This window comes from Rhyacophila brunnea, unplaced genomic scaffold (genome assembly GCF_057557595.1).
Source record: "Rhyacophila brunnea isolate RB1 unplaced genomic scaffold, BYU_Rbru_1.0 scaffold_5, whole genome shotgun sequence".
Lineage (NCBI taxonomy): Eukaryota > Metazoa > Arthropoda > Insecta > Trichoptera > Rhyacophilidae > Rhyacophila > Rhyacophila brunnea.
In genome coordinates, this window is record NW_028233170.1 from 10233702 (window position 1) to 10249968 (window position 16267).

At 32.5% G+C, this 16267-nt stretch overlaps 1 protein-coding gene across 1 annotated transcript in view; it reads right to left on the minus strand.

Annotated features, from left to right (window-relative positions):
* Positions 1–15737, minus strand: part of Dyrk2 (Dual-specificity tyrosine phosphorylation-regulated kinase 2) — a 173848-nt gene extending 158111 nt beyond the window's left edge. Inside the window, exon 1 of the mRNA XM_085955643.1 lies at positions 15587–15737. Coding sequence (XP_085811769.1) covers positions 15587–15607 — 21 coding nt within the window. The 5' untranslated portion in view covers positions 15608–15737. The remainder of the gene's footprint in view (positions 1–15586) is intronic.
* Positions 15738–16267: the final 530 nt, after the last annotated feature.

A 16267-nucleotide genomic window follows, 5' to 3' on the forward strand; every position in this document is an offset into this window, starting at 1 on the left:
TATGTTTCACCCCATTTTCCTACAATGAAAAGCTCGTACCTATATAAAATTCATTTTTCTCGTGAAAAAATATAACTGAGGTAATGATGGTTTTTTTTGCATATGCCTGTCGTTATTATTCGCATATCAACCGTAATGTCGACTGGATTATATATATTTCATCAAACGTATTAGCGACAGGAGCGCCGCATTGTTATGTATAATATGTGCGGCTCTCACGGGCGTCTAACCGAGGGGGCGGCCGCAGGTTGCCTCATGAGTTTGTCTCTTTGCAACACCGGCGGTTGTCATAAGTGATTATCCGTAAAAGGTGATATTGTTATGATATGACGGTAGTCTAAATATAAACAAAATTTCAATTCAAAATGTGTGAGTCATGTTTGTGTTCCCTGTTTTGAGTTTCGGCATTTTCATGTACACACTAACCAATGGGATATGCACAAATGACAAACAATCTAGTTAGTTAATTACCGTTTGTATACCAAATTTATACGTCAAAAGATACTTCAATAGTATAAAGAAGTAGGTAAGTAAATAATTTGAAGTGTGAAAATTTTGAAGTATTTGGTAACTTAAGTGGAAAAGTAAAAAACTCAAAATCAACTATAAGTTTATAAACAATTCTTTATCAACGTATAACAATTTTACTAATGGTTTTATAAATGCGTTTAAAAATTAATAAATCTAAAAAATCTTAACACCACTGCACATGGATGTACTGAAATATGACTAAATTCTAAAACATTAGATCGGGAGGTTTAAAAGAATACTATTTTATATAATAAAAATACTTTATGCAGTCATCAAATGTTTAAAATATATATAAAGGATAATAAGTCTTCAAAATGATATAAATAGATTATCTACAACGTTTAAGGAATGTTCAGGCTAATGCTTTGAAAATACCATAAAATCTCCATTTTGACCTACGTTGGGTATGTGGGCCCTGGACTGGACAACGAGGTCCGCCATTGCCAAATGATCGCTTTAATACAGCAATATATGAAACACAAAAAGGTGAAATTGAAGTCAAATTTATTTATACACTGTCCAATCCTATGAATTTAAACATTCAAGACTTATTTTCGCTATAATTATAATCATGTATGTAATTAACTAATTGCCTAATCTAAAATTATAGTAGATATTACAATAGAAGGTTTCTTCACATGTATACTATTGTAATATCTAACACTTGCAAAGCAAAGTCACATGGGGCTAACTTAATCAGTAGGCTTTTTTGTAGAGTTTTAGCGTCAATTTATCACTATTTAACCATGGAAATCCAGTTCTAAGGTAGTTTTGTTCTATTAATAAACTAATTATACTTTAGCGATGTTTTGATTCGCTCTCAGGCGGTTATATCCCTCGCGACGGCCCTGATTACCGATAACCTCACCGGAATGATCACCTTGACTTTTCCGCCCTTGTTTTCAGACAAGGATATTTTGTTACACGCGAGATGTTTTGTGGCAAACAAAGGAAAAGATGTCGCTATTCAATAACAAACACAATTTATGTTGTGCATTGTTGTCTTGAAAGAAAGAAAACTAACGTAGTATTATTTCTACTATAGAGTTGGTCATACAACATTATTACTTAGAGACATTTGATATTCTTTGATCTAACGGTTTTCATCATGTCCATAGAAATTTTCACAGTTCATATAAATCAATGTCATGTTGGTGAATATACCCCCAATCAAATTTAAATATTTTGAAACGTTATATTATAAACATGTAACAATTTTCCACACAGAAATATGTTTTATAAATTGTTTATGATTTGTTAATAATATAATTATCTTTAGTAGCCATATGTACAGATACTTTTTACATATTATGTATCAATAAATACCGAATCATCAATAATTGTACATTTTAATCACACCTAACCTAACCTTATCTAATTATATTTTTTATCGTAAAATAAGTATCATATACCAATGTTTGATATATATTTTATTACAATGGCCTTAGACGAATACTTACTGAATATATACCTATATAATTTAGTATTAAATCAGTGGCGTGCGGTGAGGTTTTCTCGTTGGGAAAATACATATACCTACTAATTATTTACTACAAACTATCCACACTCCTGAACTTTATGGATCTCATTTATTAAATAACAAATATAGTCAGTTCATTTGGTAGACAGAAAGTCAAAATTAACGATTGTCACACAAAATTAACCAACTTAACACAATCATAATTTACGATACCTAATGATAAATGTACCATCAAATCGTTCAGGAAATACAAAATAGTGTTGCATACTTACTATTTTATTGAGTATTTCTGGGCATGCTACGCATCCACAGCATCTTTGGACCGCACGCCACTGATGCACCTATATATTTTATTTTTATCAATAATTTTTCAATATTTTATTAACAAAAAGTAAGGATATATTTAATTTGTTTATATAACCGCCCACATTTTTAAGTGCCTAATTTTTTAAATTTGATTTAGTAGCTGTCGCGAAACTGTCAATATTAACACCGGATTGTAAATTCAGTATCATTACCATTTGATAGTACATAATATATGGTTAATTCAAGATATAATCTAAGAGCGCGATGTTCAATCGTCTGTCATAACTAAAATTTCTTTAGCCGAAAACACTATGCAGAAAGCCTTTCATAGTTATGATCGAGTTGCCTATGGTCCACCAGGATCTGAAATAGCTTCGTTCTGTTTTTCTATTGAAAGTAATACCATATATAAAAATTTGCTTTTCCATAATTTAATTAAATTATTTTGTAATTGTTGAACGATGACAATATGCACTTTATAAATGCAATATTAATAAATACACAACTTATATTTAAATATAATACTTTTATGTATCCGTTATCAGTCATTATACGTGATTTCTACGTGATTTCACAGGCCCCATAAGATATTTTTTTAATATGGTGACACCTGTATTTAACGAAAAACTTATCGATCTTGACATAAATCAATCTTCATTTCTTTTTTGCAATAATTATACTGTCGCAATGAATATTCCACGGACACGTGCTGTTACAATGCACAAATTCAACGGACAAGTTATTAATATCCATATTAAGATATTTTTAATGAGTTTGTGCGAATGTACTGTTTTAAAGGCACGTGATTTTATTTTGACAGCAGCTGTCAGTGGTAATACGGAAGGGGGCGTGTTCATAACAAAAGTAGTTTATGGCTAAGGATTCCTAAACTCTATAGTCTATAGTTACCAGATGGTTTTCGGTTACTTACCAATTTTTCCGTAAGTACGAATTGAGCATCGCGCTCTAATGGAATAGTATAAAACTTCAATCCATTAGAATTTAAATTTAAATTCCATCAAGTACCATCGGTCGATAGTATTAATATCAAGATATAATCAATTATTTATCACACCATCGACGTTATTAAAAGGTGTCTTTATTCACTTCCACGCTTCGTTACCTCTTTCTAAGATGTTGTAAAGGAGAAAAATTACTTTATAGAACTGCAAGCAGTAATCGCAAATGGGTATAGATTTTGTATGTTTTGCAGACACGGTGTTCGAACCAGCTCCATCGTTTCAGATATATGCACTATAACTACTCAACCATTGACAATCAGTCGGTATACAACGTAATTTCGGGAACCCCGACAAAACCGCCCGGACATTGCCGCCCAGACATTACCGCTTAGACATTACCAATAGACAAATCCGCCTAGACAAAACCGCCCGCAAAACATACAAAAATATATAAAACAAGTACTTTTGTTGGTTTTTCGAATTGCGTAACGATAGAAATTTACATCCTTACGATAATTAGTCTACTTTAAGATTTAATCCGTTGCAGCTGTTAGTAGAGTAATAACTTAAAATCATCAGCTTTTAACACTTAATTAATGCCTTTGTATGATAGTATTTCTTATTTAAAATATTTAAGAAGGTTAGCACACAATATTGAAATTTAATTTTAAATAATTTATATTTTTTTTATATCTTGGCGGCGGCACTAGTTCTGCGGTTGTGAGTATCTACTGGCGGTGTATTACGAACTATTAGATCTTCATCGCGTATACAAATGATGCACATGCGATAACCAAACAACATAATGTGCGTTATAGCGCACGTAAAACGCGTGCTTATAGTGTGCGTTGAATACACAGCGAAAATAGTGTTGCAATACTGCAAAAAAAAAGTAGGTAACTATATTAAGTATTATTAATATTCTACAGTTTTTTGGACATATTATTCGGTGTAGAATATGTATAACTGATGGTTTTGGGTAGCCTCCAGGGAAAGTGAAGCAGAGGAATAGCGTCGGCGTGCTGGAGAAAATATGTGAAGGAGTTTACTGGGGACAGCCTTCACTCTGCCTTGAGAGCAGCAGATGATCGAAAGAGAGTGGAATGCCATGGTCGCTCAGAAAATGACTCAGCCATGAGGGAACAATCAAAAAGATATTAAGTATTGGTTGATGAAAATAATGATTGACACCTGTAGCGAGATTGCATCTAAAACCAACACCTAGTCTGGGAAAGTTAAAGCATAATTGATAAAACAGAGAGAGTATCTATTTTAATACACACCTACTCACATTTTCCTTCTAAATATGTTTATATTGTTAATATGAAGTGTCTTTGAACATGAACACTGATTAATAAATCTATTTTTTGAAACAGTTATAAAGGGACATTGCGCATTTTCATAGCACGCTAGCAAAAATAAACTTTTTGTCGCATGGCGTGTAAATGGGTTTTTACAATCTAGTCGTAAGTCGTTTGAATTCAATAATCACGATCGTTTTATCACGAAAAATTACCCGTGATAAGTTCTTTTAACGTAATAATAACTTCGTCATAACATTACTTACAATCAATCTCCTTTGCGTAAAACGAAAACTTCAGTGAAATGCGTAAAATCATCACAAGGTCTTGAGATAGTTTTCGCAAAGGTACCAAATTAAAAATATGTATGAATCTTTTGGAAGGTAAATATTATGTATATTTCAGTTAATATATGATGAATATTTTGTCTAATTACCGTTCACGTGTTTCTCAAAGGCTATGCGAAACGTTTTTTGTCAAAATATTGAAGAAATAAAAGCGATAGTCGTATATTTTATCGTAATAATATTTAACTGTTTATGTAACAAGACGGTACTTCAGTGAAACGGCAAATAATTTTCAACTATAGGTGCGACGAAATTTCGGATTGGCTGGCAGTCGGAGAGTGAAAGTCGAGCTGTGAACACGTCAATTTGTTTTGTGATGTTGACGGGGGAATTAATTCTTAAATCGTGTAAAGATGACCAAAAAACGTTAGCCATTTACTTGAAAAAGAAAATATTGTCAATGAATATATTATTATTATTAGTAATAGAATGAATTCCTTGGACTGACTGGGTGACAAATGTTGAAGTTCTCAATCGAATGGGGAAGAACCGAGAAATTCTACGTAGTATCAAAACCAGGAAACTACAGTACCTCGGCCACATTATGAGAGGACAAAAATACGGCATTCGCCAACTTGTCATTCAAAGAAAAAATCAATGGGAAGCGTAGCAGAGGACGGCGCCGCATTTCGTGGCTTAAGAACTTCCGTGATTGGTACGAGTCCAGCTCCACTGAAGTGTTCCGGGTAGCAGATGACAAAGATAAGATCGCCTTGATGGTGGCCGACCTCCGCTAGGGGATGGCACAATAAGAAGAAGAATAGAACAATAAACATAACATTAAATGGACCCATGTTGACTTTTTATGACAAATTATGTTTTGTTCTGTACGCGTCATTTGCACAATCTTCGCGTCGCGTAGTCACGATCGTTTTAGAGCATGCCTCAACTGAAGTTAGCCTTAATCAATGGCTTCATATTAAAATATTTTGAAGAGGACGAAACCAGTACAAAAAAAAATAATTAAAAAGTGGAATAAGTACTAAAAAAATGTGTTTTATTTAATTACAAATAATTAATCAAATAAAAACATAACAATTGCCAAAAGTTGCCTGTATATACGTCGACGGCATATTGTAAATAATTTTCCACCTATTGGAAAACCTTACTAACACTAGTAATCAATCACTAATTAGCTATAATATATTATATGATATGTTAACTATTATATATTATATTATATGATGTCTTAACTTGTACAGAAAATCGTTGAGATTTCAACATAATTTGGAACTCGGAAAACCCAAGAAAATTGTTTTCCCCATCTCCCACACATACTATTTATTCCTTAGAGTCGACGCGTCAATATCGACTCAGCTGTCAAACTGGCTAAAACGTCTTCTCCATTATTTGCCACCTCCTCTACGAAGGTTTGCAATCTTCAAAACTATATCCACATTTTTAAGATGTTAAAGAAATATCTAAAATAGCGTACGTAAGTATAATATAGCAAAATAATATGGTCGTCAATATTAATTAAATTTTAAATATCACCTCAATTGCCTAGTGTTAATAAATCTAGATCGAGATTAGGGATTTAATCTAGAACTTAATTAGTACAACAAACCTCCCGAATTGCAATGATTGCTAGTTCAAGTATTATTCGATATAATAATATTACGAATATTCTTAAAAGAATCATTAATGAGAGTATATTTTTTTAGATTGAGCATTCTCATTCAAAATTACTGAACACCTAATAAAAATTAATACCGTTTTATTTCGTATCCGGAAATTTGTACGTAAACAGTTCACCGCAGAACACTTATTCGTGCGCCGCAGTACGTGAAACATGAGTTCGTGTAACATTTAATCAAATGACGAGTTCTTCGTTGAACATTTCACAGTGGAGTATATTTATACGTATGCTACAACATGTGGAGAATTTCATGAGATGTCTTTACTAGGTTAGGTTAGGTCAGGTTAGGTTAGGTTAGGTTAGGTTAGGGTTAATCTAATTGGAAAAGTACCATTTGCAAACTATCTCCGCATTTTGTAAAATACGTACAAATGTATTCCACGGTGAAATGTTCAACGAAGAACGCGTCATTTAATAAAATGTTTGCGAACTCATGTTTCACGTACTGCGGCGCACGAATAACTGTCCCATGATGACCTGCATACGTATAACTTACATATAACCGTTTTATTTAGGTATGCATGAATTTCATTTATGAATCGTTTACTAAAATAGGTAAATTTTAAATATAATTTTAATAAGCGCTCCGCTGAGAATATTTTTGATTTAGTGCGTAGTTTTACTTGAATATCACAGATTTGTCCCAGCACAAAAATGGTTCCATAAAAACTGCTATTAGTTCGGGTTAGTAGATGAATAATCATGATAACTTGCCTTTTATTATCATAAATTGTTGTCTCCAGAGCATCGTCCCCACAAGGGGGTGGAAAGCTTACAGCCTAGCCTACGGACTAGGACTTATGGGGGACCCGACGTGGTGCACTGACCAGCTAAGTGAGATAAACACACATCACAAATTGTCTCTGATAGTAAAAAGATGCTATTTTACTTCAAGGGTGATAAACATTTAAAAATATAAAGTAACAAAAATGGAATTTTGGGTTTCTGTTATACTACAATGTTAAGTATTTTATTTTTAGAAAGCGCTTCAGAGAGTACCTATTATAAGAACCATTAGTTAAATATCGTCGCAATTAGATAATATGCCTATAGCATTGTGGTCAATACGCGTGGACGCGAATTGTATCGGTGTCGTATTTTTTTCAAAAAAGATTTTTTTCTATTGATTAATTATATTTCTCATAAGTGTTTTCAAATTATGTATGCTCAATAAAAAGACAGTGCTTTTGGTTTCAGTGAAATTGTTGTCTGAGTTTTTTTTTGTCTGAGTCTGAGTTGTTGTTGAGATTTTAACTATCTTTTCTCTCATATTATGTAAAATTATTGGATTGTTTTGACCTAATCTCTAAATAGACAAGTGTTATTTTAGAGATTGTGTCAAAACAATTCAAAAATTTTACATAATATAAGAGAAAGGGTAGTTTAAATCTCACACAAAAATTTCACTAAAACAAAAACACTCTTTTTACTTAGTAGAGCAGTATAAATATACTCAAACCATAAATTGGCCATGAACCATAAGATAATTGAGATACTACACAACATTTATTTACCTATCTAATTTTCGGCAAAATTAGATTTGAGACAACAGATCTGAGGTACAAAATAAATATTATTCATTATTACTTTCGTGATATACACACAAACTTACACAACTTCAAATGGAAACAAAATAGCCCGGCACAAAATAATTATTATTAACCGTAAAAAAGATATGTGGCATAATTTAGAGTCGTAAAAACCATAAAAGGCTAGCCTTTAAACTAGAAACATAAGCGTAAGCGTCCTAAAAATGACGCAATACAAAACAAACGACGAAAATGATTGCCTCCTGTTTTCCCGCACTTAATGACCACCATAAAAAAGGATATAAAGCGGCTGTGGTCCACCTTTGGCACACGAACCACATGCGATACGACTCTGATGCAAAATTCTAACCCTTCTCAAGTAATGTGTCAACAAACTTTTGTAATTTCCATTACCACTGAAATAGTTTCACTGTTTCAACATGTTTAATTTCATCATAATCAGTGAATTTTTTCTACAATTAAAAATAATTAGTACTTATAGTGGTTTTCAAACTTTTTCGTTTGACGGCACCCTAAGCTGGCTCGTTTGCAACGTGTCGAATTTATCGATGTGACGTCATCGTTATTCACAAAACACACATTGCCAAATGGAGCTACGCAGATTGGTCGAATGCGACTTTTTCGTTTGAAAAAAATATCTAGTGCTGCTATCAACAAATCGCATGCGTTTCGGGCTGCAAATCGAAAACGCCAGGACGCATTACACACCTACGAATTGGTCATTCCTATACCGGCTTGCCGGTCGCCTCATCCAAATGTATATACGTTTCGAGAGGCTACGCGCGACTGTCGCTAAGTAGATGTGCATGGTCTTCATATGCAACACCGGAGCGACATTCCTAGAAGGTTTTATTTATGGCTGTGCTAAGCCATGAAAGTACGACCAAGAATACGAATATTATCAAAGGTCTAAAATAATGTCCTAGTTCCAGTTGACAAAATCATAAATAATGGACATCACCAGTAGACTCGCGCATTACAACTCGGATGAAATTGTTTCCATTTATTTTTCATCCAAAATTATCCACACAAAAGTGACAAAAAATCTGCAACACAGCTGTAAAATTCATTAATATTATATGGTATGATAAATAATTATTACAAGTTTTATTAGGTTGACAAGTTTTTTTCTGTGCACCTACACGCCATACCTAACGTTACTCGATTTCTCAAAAATAGTTGACTATCGATGGTCATTTAATCATATATACAAAACGTTTAATATTCTTTCTTGTCATCATTATGCTGACTTTTTTTTAAAGAACCTACACGGGTTTTTAGGGCAATTACTTACTAGATATTTGCAATCGGCATTATGAAATATTCATTTCACAAACATCTGAGTTCGTTACATTAATTGTATAATATGTTAAATTATTATTTGATGTCAAATACGTGATTTGCATTTTGTTCTCTTGCAAGAGATCGCATATTGGGCAACCTTTTTGGAGATTATCAACTAAACTAACTACCAAAGCTGATCACCCGGGTACTTTATCATTTGTATTTTGAGGTTACGTATTTAAATCCTAATCACAAGCGAAAATGATTCAAATTAAACATAAACATACATTAAGAATTATTACAATTACGTTAAAATTAAACTTGAAAAGATACTGAAGCCGTCTATTTATAGGTATACCTTAATTCAAAAATTTTAAAAATGGTCGTTCTCATACATTTCAAATGCATAGTTGTTAGGATATTTCAACGTGATTAGTATTACACAGGTTGCAGTACTGCTCTGAATGCGATAAATGCAAATTCAAACCCCACTCGTTACACATAATATGTTCTCCAATGGATTACGTTTGGTTCGTAAATTTATATTATATATATGTTTTCTTCTTCTTGGCCGTTCCCTCATGGCTGAGGATAGTGACCACCTTGAAATTCAGTAATTTTCTGAGCGACCAAGACTCTTCATCCCCTTCCAATGGATAAGGAAGCAGACAAGAGTACGCGATGTGATAGAGGTTGGTGGATGAAATAGCACTTCGCTGAAATGTCGCTCGGCAAGTGGACAACCGCTGACAAATAAATGACGACCTAAAACCCGCTAGATAGACGATCTCACAAAGGCAGCGAATAACTAGGGACCGAAATGAATAAAGGGAGCTAGAGGAAGCCTTCATGCAGCAGTGGATTGACCCCGGCGATGATGAATATATACAAACATACATAATTTGAAAACACCACATATTAGAAAAAAATCTAGTTTTTAATATAAAAATACGACACCCGACCGGACTTGAACCTGTAATCACTGGATTCGCGCCAATGTGCTTTAAACAATTGCGCTACAGCCATCCTACTTGATTAGGTATATGTACTCTTACATGAAATGCATATCAAATTGCGTTAATATTGACTGTCGGTTTTGTGTTTTAAATTAATGTAAGTAAGTATTAATGTACCTAAGTTGCCCTAATTACTAACTGACGCCTAGATCACTCCAAAATTTTAATATTAATACTATCGACCGAAGGTACTTAATGTAATTTGAATTTTAATCCTAATGGATTTAAGTTATAATGTACTTGGACTTGCTAAGAATTTGATTATATATATCATTATAATTTAATATAGAATGTTACATTCTCAAATCATGTGAATTATTCGTTGAATAAAAGAAATAGTTTATTAGAACATAATATACAAATTTAGAATAAAATTATTTACATAGTATAAACAATATAAACATAAAGCATCAATATTTGAGATAGATACCTCAGTTTCATTGTGATCTCATACAATGCCGTATTATTTGTATTGATAATAATTGCATAATGAATAATATAACGAATTTAATGATGTGTGTTTACGACGCCTCGTTGCCACCATTGACATTACAACGTACGAACAAACACAACCTCGGTCCTGTTTTGACGCCCTTCGACGCACCCTGCCGCCCTGTTGATCCTGGGGAGGGTGTCTGACGTAGGTGTCTAGGGTGGCAAACCGGGGGTGGTATTCCAGACGAAATTGATTCCGCGCCGCTCCTTTGAAAAGGAAGACTCTATACGAAATTACTACCCATTTACAATCTAAGTTTATTGTATTGTTGATAGAATTTTACACCAGCTAGTAACATCTAGTAATACAATATAGATTTTAGTTTTCTTTGTTACGTCAATAATTATTTATGTTGATCAACAAGACGTACTGCTTTTCTCAACAACATTCGATTGTTAGTATTTATATTTATCCTGGGAAAAAAATACCTGTCGTATTGCAATTTACTTAATACTATTACGAGAGTATCATATTATTTTTACACGACCCGATTAAAATAAACGATTCCTTTGTTTGCGTGTCAGTTTATTTTTCAAATTTAGAATTTGCGTTTACGTATATGATTTCTTTCACCTTACCCCTTTGAATACGTCTTTTCCCTGACTCGCTCTCTCATATATGTCTACATACGATTTCTCTCATACGTTACAGACATATAGATAGATAAATCAAGAAACTTTGCTGGTTGCAATAACTTTTCATTGTTATATTTTAAATTTTTGTAATCAATATGTAACTGTTTGTTTCCTTAATAAATAAAATTTAAAAAATATATATAATATATTATCATTGAACTGTTAAAACCTCCAATATAACAAAATCTAAATTTTACAAATGAGACAAAAAATAGCGAAAATGAATTAAGTATCTATAATATTATATTATCTATAAAAAAATAGATAATGCCACATTCTTCATCATCGTGTGGATGTATAGGATTATCAAATTAGTACTATACTTAGATTTTTAAAACGTCATAGCAACCATTTTTTCTGATGCCCACTAAAATTGACATTTGTGTTCTGTATTGTTTGGCAAATCATCATAAAAATATACACAGTTTTACAAATTATTGAAATCGACTACAACAGTAATGAATCTATTCGAACTACGTTTCGCGAATTACGTGACATTTATGGTCAAAATAATCGACCTACAAAGCTTACTGTTCGTAATAATTATTTTGGAAAATTCGAGTCAAATAGTAATTTTTGTGATCCAAGTATTGTGGAACAATCCAACCCGTCAAAAACGTAAACGTACTGCTGTAAATATCGATGTTGTGAATGAAAGTGTGGATGAACAATCAATTACACATCGTTCTCAAGAACTTGAACTTTCTTACGGCCCTACATGATATAATATTATTCATAAAGATTTGCATTTTAAGGGATATAAAATAAAGTTAACAGAAGAACTCGTCTCTGTTCTGGCAGAACACACTAACTGGAGAATACTAGATTTGAGTAATTTGACTTTGAAGTTGTTAAAATGTTGGAAATGGTCTATCATGTGAGTTTATTAAGTAATCGTAAAAAGGATGGCTTTAAAATAAAGACTGTTTATTTATTAAGAAGGTTTCCAGACGGTAAAGTTTGAAATAAGGAAAATTTTGGTATAACTAACTCAATATGTGATTTTTTCGACTTAGTGTCTTCTGCCAGAACAGTGACGAACTTAAACCAAATGACTATTTGGTGCGTTGAAATTTTTGCAATTGAATTTGTTTTTTTGAATTGATTGAATTTTTACAATATATCAAGATAAAGTTTGCATATTTTGGATTCGATTTTAATTTGATGTTCTTTTGTTTCACTTAGCTGTCAGAATTATTTTCATTTTGACACACTGTGTGCTCAAATACAGTTATTTTAATATTGAAGAATGTAATTATTATTTAGTTTGGTAAGATGAATAATTGGTCAATGAAGCGACCTCGTGCGAAACAATAAAAGTGACTAATGTCCTAAATACCACACGTTGTCATTGTGTGTAGAAAGTTTATTCTTTGTTTTCATTTTTTAAATTTTGAACTTCTTTTTAAAACGAAAACTGGACGGCTTTTACAAACAAAGTTGTTTTAGATTTATGAGGTCCACAAGAGAGGACGACGATTTGAATTTGATAATTTAGTGCTACTGAACATAACGAACATCATAGCGTGCTATAAAATTTAAATATTATTTGTATAAACAATAAAAATGGTAATATTACCTCGTGTTTACGTTGATTATTGAACGAAGCCTCATTCTTTGCATACATTAATTGGTTACAAGTGAAATTTAAAAAAAAAATACACAGAATCTACACCTGTTAGTATGTATAGTCAAATCAACTGAAATCAATATTATTACTGCCAAAAGTTGGTAAGTCTCGAAATCATGTAACAGAGTAATTGCAATTTTAAAGTTTGACATGCCCTCTTAAATCAGGAAGAATGATAATATGTTTGAGCTTTATGTGCATGTTCTATAATATATCGGATGATCTAGCAAACTTACATAAATATATACAGACACACAATTAACTCTAAATACCTAAATTATCGACTTACTAGCTTTTCGCAGCAACAACACGACATATAAAAATGCCTTTTCAAGATCTATATTAGACATGAAGTTATTGTTGTTCAGTGTAATTTAATCATAATGACATATTTACAAAATGTCGGATACCTCTAAAAACCTTTACATGGCCCCCATATATTTAATGAAGATAACTCGTTAGGTATGTTTTATTGTACGATTATAGATTAATACTGTATGCGAAAAGAAAGAGGAGATATGTCTATAACCACTAACTTTTCAAGAAAGCCTGAGTTTTATATAACTTTGAATACTACGAAACAGTTTGCCATGAAATGTACCTATGCCAATTCCGAGCATCGTACATGCTACACGTCATGGTGTTATTTGTTTCATAATTGACAATTCTTCATACAGTCAGTTCAAATGGCATGTAAAAAGTTACCTCGTTTTCAAACGATATTTTGCCTGTTTATGTTTCTGTGCGAAATTCACCGATCGCTTTTCGGCGCTAAATAGACTCGTCTCTTTATTCCATTACGCAAATATATAATAGGTATGTATTATGGCTAATTTAGCATTTTTTTTAATTTTTATACTAATCTCCCTTTTCCTTGTCGCGCACAAAATAATGAAATTATAAATTCATTTACTTACAATAATTACTATACCAAATAGAATTTTTCTTTTCATCTGCATCAAACTATATAGTTGCTTAATTTTAATTTTCTTAACATATTAGACATGTAAATTTCGGCAAACTGTCATACAATAAATTTAATATTAATTGTATTAAACAGTTCGTATTTATAAACAGTATTGGCGTAAAAAACTGATATAAGAGTTTTTGTATTTAATTTATTTTTATAGAGCTCCTAGAAAAATGTCGTGTTTTTTGTCATATTATTCGACTAACCCCATTTCTACCTAGAGTACAAAGAAATCTTTTGGACAATTGCCAGTGGTAAATAATAAACTATAAAAGGAAAAACGGCTTTATGTCTGCATTAAGATACGGTGTCTTACTGTAATTATCTCGAATCTTTCATCGAATATAGTATATTACATATTTATAACATTATAATAATAATTGAATGCATTGCTAAAATATACTTTATATAAAAAATATCTAATAGGTAAAACTTACTTATAATATTATTATGTGATATATCCTTTATCCATACTCGATTGCTTTAAAACACAACGTATAATATATCAAATTGTATATAATTGTATATAATAATACCCAATTTGCAACTTCACAGGAGAGCAAAATAAATTTTAATATTATTCTATATAACTAATATTCTATCAAAAAATGTGTAAATTAATCGTTGAAAAACTCTAACTGGCTAAATTCGAATCACTTAGGCCCTTTAGGATTTGCAATTATTTTGATCGTAGACTTTTTTAACCGTAAAATATTATAAGTAATTTTAAAGAATGAACATCTAATTATTAAAATTTATCATGAATAAATTAATCGGCAAAACATCACTTAGACCCTTTTGGATTTGCAATTATTTTGATCGTATACTCGCTTAGCCGTAAAATAGTATTAGTAATTTTAGAGAATGAACGTCTAATTTTTTAAATTTATAAATAGATAGTTTTATGAACTCATTTGACACTTAAAATTATAATATCGCGACATAATATTATAACATAAATCATTTAACATATATATATTATTATGATTTATGACGTCAAAAATATTCACCTAAATTGCCTTAATAATAGAGGTAGGACCCGGAGACTAGGAAAACCCTTGACCCACTTGCGTTTTATGATGTCACCTGACGTATCCCATATCTAAAAAAGTACTAACTAACCCACCCTATATTATTATGCACAAGTCTGAGTAAACACATTATAACAATAGATAATTATTATATATTACACTGTTTTGTTTGGAAGCTTTGACATTTTAAACTTTTGTTTTAAGGGTGTGTGTGTGTATATATAGAAAAAGTGATTGACCAATTTATTGAAGTAGGTACTTACGTTCCTAATATTATTATGTATACATAAGTTTGAATAAACATATGATAATTATTTTTTCGTGTTTGTTATGTGTGGTGGGTAATGGTTTAATATGTGTACGTTGAGAGTTATGTTAGGGTGTGTGAATGTTAAAAAATTAACGTACCACTTTGGGCTTGTCCAGCATCCTTCGCACGGTTCTACATGGCACTACGGGCGCCTCGGAGGGCGCGGATACCTTCTGTCCCCAGACACCCCTGAACAGGGTAAACCACCCTTTCCCGCACGATCCCTCGCACCTTTGATTATCAATTATACACGGCCACTGTTACTGCGGTACGAGGTATGGAGGCTCATCTGCGAGGTATCTGTCCGAGATGAGCGCGAGAGAAATTTGCGAGACGCGACGCACAGCGTTCGACCAGGCGCCGTGTGTAGACGAGGCGTCGCTGTAGGCCAGCATCTACGCCGATCGTAGCGCCCTTCTACGACAACGTAGCAGACGCCTACATTACTTCACCAACCAACACTTAGAAAACACCACCGCACGTTTGAACATCCATTAAACACGCACACATCAAAAACATCTCAGACAATACACTCACACAGATAACAAACAATCAAAAGTACTCCTGTAATAATTATTAGCACTGTTTTTTTCGCAAATATAAATAATATAACCTAATGAATTGCGTTCGGATGTCTCTTTCCGACTCATTGCAAGAGTCGCGGGCTGTTCTCTCTGCAGTGGTTCTGTCTCGCTCACTGCGACGGAATTCGATCAATATCGGTTGGTCTCTATGTTACGTTACCTACCTTTCCATTGTAAGTCACAGAAGCCGTAAGA